At 38.4% G+C, this 7,529-nt stretch overlaps 1 protein-coding gene across 1 annotated transcript; it reads left to right on the forward strand.

Annotated features, from left to right (window-relative positions):
• Window positions 1-2,342: 2,342 nt before the first annotated feature.
• LOC121614697 (FK506-binding protein 1-like) lies at window positions 2,343-5,398 on the forward strand. The gene is made up of 4 exons (XM_041948702.1): window positions 2,343-2,451; window positions 2,544-2,591; window positions 3,210-3,322; window positions 4,460-5,398. The coding sequence occupies exons 1-4, from the start codon at window positions 2,415-2,417 to the stop codon at window positions 4,583-4,585; spliced, it is 324 nt and encodes a 107-aa protein (XP_041804636.1). The 5' UTR covers window positions 2,343-2,414; the 3' UTR covers window positions 4,586-5,398.
• Window positions 5,399-7,529: the final 2,131 nt, after the last annotated feature.

The following is a 7,529-nucleotide window of genomic DNA, read 5'->3' on the forward strand; positions in this document are numbered from 1 at the left end:
TCAGCATACTTAACTTCCATTTCACCAATAAAATGCATTTAATACCTTTATTGAATTCCTTCACTACATATAATAATAACAATAATATTAATAATACTAACTTTCTTGTACAGCACTTTTAATACAAAAGTAAATGTATCACAAAGTGCTTTGCATTTAAAGATAGAGAAAATAAAGAAGAACCCCCTACCCCAACCCACCCACCCAACCATTAAGCAAAGAGGAGTAAATAATGCATTTACTCTGGACTATTTTCAGCTGCGGATTTATATGTGTGTGGATTGCGCAGAGGACTAACAGTGTGCAACAGGGCGACTCGTGTCTCTGTATTTAATAGTTTTTGCACAATAATGGAGCAGAACACTGAGATGAATCGGGCTTTGGCTACACAGGTAATACTGGTTAGTGGGATGAATTCATTGTTAGTTCTGGTTATTTCAAAGGATTTGTTAAAACTAAGGAAAATACAGAATGTCACCAGCCTTATCCTTCAAGAAATATTAATATTGGAACAACCTCATCATTAACTGATTAAGTCGTTCCTTATGCAATTCTTAAAATTAAGGGGTTTTTAAGCGTCAGTGCAAGTAGGATGAGGATGTTACAAAGGAGTTGATGTCACGTGTTGTGCTCTCACCATGTTTCTTTGTGTCTGTAGACATGATGTCCATCGGTCTGGCAGTTGGTCTAACTCTGCTGGCTGGAGTCATCATCTCCATCTTCCTCTTTATGCTGAACCGGAGGCGTAGTACAATGTAAAGTTGTTTAAGTACAGAAATAATTTACATATTGTGCATAAGAACACTGAAGAATGCTGATTTATCTTGTCTGCCTGTTAATCATAGGACTCAGCAGACAGTTATAAATGACAACGCAATTGACCAGAACTCTGGGTTTGACCTCTTTGACAAAATAGCTGTAAGTAAGCAGGATTTCTTGTTAACTAATGTCTTTGAGTCAACGCAGTTCAGGTGATGAAAACATTTGTTTCCTCGCAGGGCACACCACATGGAACTGGGTCTGACTTTTCCTTCTTCAACAAAGTGTACGACCAGCATGAGACTGACACTGCCGTGGCCTCATCTGATGCTTAGTCCAGATTAATAACTACAACCAGTTTTTGAATAATGCCTGTGTTCCTCGATACATTTGATTTCCATTAAGGCTGCTATTTGGGAAGATGAGATGATGATGGTAGTGTGGCATTTTGCTGAGAAAAGATGGATCAGAGGATTTACTAAGAAAGTATCAGTGAGCCGCTAATTTTCTAATGACAGCTAGATTATTAATTATATGAACATACATATTTGTTACCTGCAAATAGTGCCACCAAACCCTGATGTGCTTAATGGAATTGGACTCTGCAGGAATTTGTTCTATGTTGTTGATGATGTGTGACCAGTAGAACCAGTTTCCATTTACTTGTTTAGTTGTCTCTATTTTCGTTGCCAAATTCTGAGGAGATTATTTTTGCCTGAAGCTTTTAGTGTTGTTATTTGAAGAAACTGTGCATTAGAGAGATGATCTGTTTCTGTTGTGCTGAGCATGTTTCGACATAGCTGAGATTAAAACTCTGTTTTTATCTGCTTAGTCATGCATAATGATTAATCTGCTGATTTGTTTTATAGATCGATTGATTGTTTGGTTTGTAAAACAGAGAAACGCTGTCACTGTTAACCAAGCACAAAGTGACAACTTCACACTGCTTGGTTTCGTGCAAATATTGAACGAAACTCAAACAAAATACACTAAACTCTTGAAATAATTGCAAAGGAAAAGCAATTGCATTTGACAAATCGTAACAATGGAAAGTCTGACTGATAACGACACACCACAGACAATAGACTAAATGTAATTATTTTAACCCCGCCACTGCCTACAGTGGGAGTGGACTAAACCATGTGAACCTTTCGGAGGGGGGCGGAGGCCGTAGGAGGCGCAACTGTTGTTTTTAGATACAAGAACTAGTCAGCCAAACTATTTGTTTTTCAAACAGTGCTGTAATAATTATAATTTACATATAACGTACAATTTCAAAAACTGGCTATAAAGGCAAATTTTTAATGCCGCACTTTTGAGTGCCCTCCCCCTCGTTTTCGCCCTAACTCGATTTCACGATTCCCCTCTGTTCAACGCATGTTCGAGTCCGATTTGTTATTAGGCTGCTAAAAAGATTATTTTCAGATCTCACGCCTATTTTCCTCTTTCAGACAAGCACACACAGACACACACTCACTCACACCCATACAAGCAGACAAACAGCAGACGTTGCCCTCGGCTTGCCGAGCCCTGCAGCCATGTGAGACATGTTCTGCTCACAGCGAGCCAATCACGTCGCATGTCACCAAACACGCAATCACGCGGAGAGCTAGTTTGGGAGGAAGCGTGAGAGAGAAGGCTGCTCGGAAAGAACAATGGGAGTTGAAGTTGAGACCATCAGGGCCGGAGATGGTACGGTTTTTATCATTCAGATGACTCGTTAACTTTATAATATCTCCTTTTCGATATATATTCGTATATAACCGACGTTTTTCCCTTTTCAGGAAAGACATTTCCGCGGAGCGGACAGGAAGTTACCGTGCACTACGTCGGTAAGACATGTTTCATTGCTGGCTGGTCAAAGGTTACGTTATTTAATTCATCCACTTCCTTTAAACCTAAAATATAAAACACTGCTCATTCTAATAAACTCGTGGTCGATTTTAAATGGCAGCATAAAGAAACTGTAGTTCCACGTGGGGGAAATAGCGCATTCGCTTTCAAGAGATAAACGATCGAGTCTATGCGGTGCCGTGAAGCTGTATCACACCGTTATCCTAGTTTAGCTCGAAGACGGGAAGCTAGCTAAACGGCTGATCTGACTATCTAAAGTGAACAGAATCTGTTCATGGACACCCCCGATGCTCACCAATTTAGACGCTGTATGTCATTTGTTCAGCACATATACAACAAACAGTCCAGCTGGCTTGGTACTCTGATTTCCATTCTTTGTGCTAAGCTAAGCTAACCGCTTCTGGCTGTAGCATTAGCTTTTCGTTGAATGAATAGCCGTCAAGGCGGCACCACGGTCACGCCGAATAGTGTGTATTGGCTAACACTCGATCACACTGTTTCAAGTGCTGCTTAAACACACTTTGCGCTTGTAGAAAATGTGGTGGTCCAAGGGTGGCTAACACGGTTTCGTTCGTATTTTTGTTGTTGTTGAACAGGCACGCTGACAAATGGACAACAGTTCGACTCCTCCAGGAAACGGGGAGAGCCCTTCAAGTTCAAAATTGGAGCCGGCCAAGTAATTCGTGCTTGGGATGAGGGTGTAGCTCAGGTACGGAGAGGAGCTTTGAACGGGCTGCTGCACCGATTTCACTCATCAAGAGGAGTTTCCTCGTCTTGGGGGTTAATATTGAGCCTGTGAAATGGGGCTGGGCAAAATGTGTCTACACTGAAATGTTATTGAAGTGTTGCTTTTAGGTCTTCATGTGCAAGAACCAGTTGAACCAGGTAGAACCATAGTAAAGTGCACACCACCTGCAAGGCCATCATGGCTGTGCATGTTAAAAATGCAGCTGATTCGAGCTGTAATTAATTGATTAGTTGTCAACTATTAGATTAATCGGCCATTATTTTAATAATTGTTGAATCAGTTTGAGTAATTAAAAGATCTAGAAATTCTTTCATACCAGCTTCTTAACTGTGAATATTCTCTGGTTTCTTCATTTGTCTGACAGTAAACTGAATGTCTTTGTCTTGAAGACTTAATTTTGAAACCCTGATCTGTGTTTTTCACTGTTTTCTTACCTTTTATAGAACAGACAGCTAATCAGTTAATCAAGAAAATAATCAACAGATTAACTGACAAAGAAGATCATTAGTTGGAGCAGAATAGTCAGCTCTTTCATTATTCGGCTGTTGGTGCTGTCTTGACATCACCCTGATGACTGCAGACAGGTGGCTAGCTAGTGTTGGGAGTTGCAGCAGTGCTACAGTGCCAGTAGCTAACAACTGATATAACCATATATATATATATATATATATATATAAATAATCTACATGGGTTTCATTGCCCAGCCCTACAGTGAAAACAGTTGTGTAATGTCTTCTATGACCCTGATGTCACAGGGTGTTCTCAGCTCAGTGTTGGAGTTCAAATTTGTAGCAGGTGCCACATGTTACAAAATGAAAAAAGATGTAAGCATTTATCCATCAGGGTGGGTCTAATGACTTGTGATGCTGATACGCATTTTGGGAAATGTAGGAGCTAGTGCGTATTTAGTTTGACCTATGCTAGAAACTAAACAATGGGAACTTATTGAATACAACTCTTTGTAAGTTCAGCTTTATACAAGGGCAAAACTAAATCACTGGAGTACCCCTTTAACAGCAGTGCAGAAATACACATTAGCCATACAGTATTAAAACCGTGTTTTAACTTGCTGTATCTTGCTCTTCACCTCCTCCGCAGATGAGTGTTGGCCAGTTGGCCAAGTTGACCTGCTCGCCGGACTATGCCTATGGCAGTAGAGGATTCCCACCCATCATCCCGGCAAATTCCACTCTCATCTTTGAAGTGGAGCTGCTGAGTTGCTGAGTGTTTAAGATGAAGGTTGTTCTTCAGAGTTTCTCATTCCACCCACATCTCTGACACAAATAACTGTTTAATTAAAGGTGCTGTCAGTAGCATTTATAAACATGAATAAGTGATTGTAGAAAGATTGACGGTGTTCTGATATGAGACCATGACTAACACATGAGACCATACTAATGCCAGTGGGGGTGTTGGTGCTAAGATAACATTTTAATACAAAAACTGTAAAGAAATGGCACAGCATGTTGGGAAACAGCCTTATTTCATCTAGGATCCGTGTGGCCTATATTCTTACATTAGTATGATAAATCTTAAACTCTTTTGTGTGTGCCAAAAAACAATCTAAAAGAATTGCCACCAAATTTGAACCAGTGACACTAAATCTAGATGTAGTTTATTTGTCCATAAATGTATTCTGGTGTGTGGCAATGGTTATTAATGTCAAAAATGCACATGAAACACCTTTTAATGAAACGCTTATTTGTGTTTTCTTAGCTAAATGTATTCCTTCAATGGGTGCATTGAGTTGACAGCTTGAAACTTTGACACAGCAAAAAGAAACACTTCATATCTTTGGGAACATTAATGTCTTATGATTTAATTTTCATCCCACTTGTGTTGCCATTTATAGTGCAAGGAACAGATTTTAAATCCCATCCATTGTTATTGGTCTTGGCAAGTGTCCTTGCTTTATGGCATCATGCTTCACATATTTGTTAATGTCTTATTTCTTCATGCCATCCTTTCGAAATTGTCTAACTGGTGGGTATTGCATTCTTGCATTAAAAGAAAGTATACAAAATTTATGCGTCATTCATTGTCATTGACATGATTTAGAGTTATTACCAAATAGTTGTGATGACAAACAGATACAAGACCCTGCAACTCAGCCTGAACAAATGTCTCTAAACACAAATCGTCCTCAGGACTTATATGTTTGGTTATCTTTAGAAAACAGTGAAAAGTTGCCACTAGTTTTTAAGTCATTAATGCATCTAAACTGAAACTTTGAATTGTTTTTGGTGTCCTATGATCGTAGCAGGGGTTAATGCCTGTCAGTATTTGCTTTGGAGAGATTGCCATGTCTGGCTTTAGTGCTGTTTTCATGTACACAGTATTGTGAAACTGGATTCTGCTCTGTGAGTTTAGGTGTCATCTGCACCAATTAAAGTCCTGCATCCAAAGTGTTACTCAACAAAAATTACAGCAGTGTGAACAATGTACTTATATTATTTAAAGTGAAGGTACTCAAAGCAGAAAATGGCCCCTTTGACATTTATGTCATATTATTAAACTCATGTACTCGTGTGTCAATAGCATTTTACTGTTGTAGCTGTTCGAGGTGGAGCTAATTTGTATTATTTCGTATAAGGCTGCAACAAATATTTAGTTATCTTATGGATTAATCTCCTGACTATTTTCTCGATTGATTACATAGGATTTTAATTGATTATACTTTATAGTGTGGTTGTACTTTTCTTTGAGTAAAGGATCCAAACATTGAGAAATGCCCATCACACTTACCCAAAGCCCTAAGTAATACCTTTGCAGTGCTTGTTTTGTCCAACCAGTTTTCCAAACCTCAGAATCATTTGCACTTTAGAACCTGGAACCATAAAAAAAATTGGCTTTGTTTTTCATGAATGATGACATGAAAGAAGTAGCAGAATAGTTGCCAATTAGTTTTCTGTCAGTCTACTAATTATGTCATTTGAATTGTATACACCGTTGGGTAGTTTCCATAAAAAGCAATGAAATGAATATTTTATATTCATATGTTTTTGTATGTAAACTCTTGAGCTGAGTAAAGTAGAAAGTAATAAAATATAATGCTCCCATCCTAAATAACCAACAATGATTAACAAAATGTAGGAAATAAAAACAAAGGTAACCATAGGTTTATGATTGAATGCTAAAAAGCAAAGTTATTCTTCTGTAAGTGAAGGGTTCATTGATCTAAATATTAACTATGAGCAGCACAACTGTTCCAGATATTTAATTTCCAGCCACTGAAATCAAATTGCTCACAAATACTCCCAAACAAAACACATGTTGTTGTACTCCGGAAATAGATTATATAATGTTAAAGTGGCATTGGCTTAAAAATGTCCCTTTTCATCGGTTTACTGTGACTGTGGCCATCTAATGGACAAAAGGTGGAATGACATCAGGGACATAAACTGCTACCTTCACTTTCTCCTAGTAATCTTCCGATTGGTGGCACATTCAGGTATAAAAAGGGTCGCCACACACTGAGCATTAATCAATGATGGAAGAAGTAATTGGATCTTTTATCTAAGTAAAAGTAGCAATATCATAATGTAGAAATTCTTTGATATAAGTAAAAGCCATGCTATCATTTATCATATGAAGTGCTTATAAAAATGTGTTCTTATACATTAAAACAATTATTCGATTGATTGAATAGCCAGACAGGAAATTAATTGGCAACTTTTTTGATAATGATTCAAGTCATTTTTCAAACAAAAACATTTCATGGTCCCAGTTTCACAAATGTGAGGACTTGCTGCTTTTCCTTGCAGTTGGTTCATATATTTCTAATAATTTTGTGGCTGGAACATTTCTGGACAAAATCATTAATATGAAAGTGTAACTTCTTGTGTCTGGGAAATATCAGAATCTTTACAAACTTGACAACTCATTTAAAAAATAGTCAGCAGTCCATAACGAAAACAATCATTAGTTGCCGCCCTGCGCATAATAGTTGCTTCCTCGACCACTGCTTTGGGATCGGTAAAGAAACAATTACGACAGCACCTGAAGGCAGCGTTTCCACGGGTACAGGCTCTCATCACCAACAGCGCTTTAGTCCGGAGGAGACGAAACTGACGCACAGATGACCCGCGGAGAACTTACAGTTTAGCATCGACATCAACATGACAAGAAGCTTTATATTAGGCCACACAAATAGTTGAGTTTGCGTCGT

This window comes from Chelmon rostratus, chromosome 12 (genome assembly GCF_017976325.1).
Source record: "Chelmon rostratus isolate fCheRos1 chromosome 12, fCheRos1.pri, whole genome shotgun sequence".
NCBI classification, from domain to species: domain Eukaryota; kingdom Metazoa; phylum Chordata; class Actinopteri; order Chaetodontiformes; family Chaetodontidae; genus Chelmon; species Chelmon rostratus.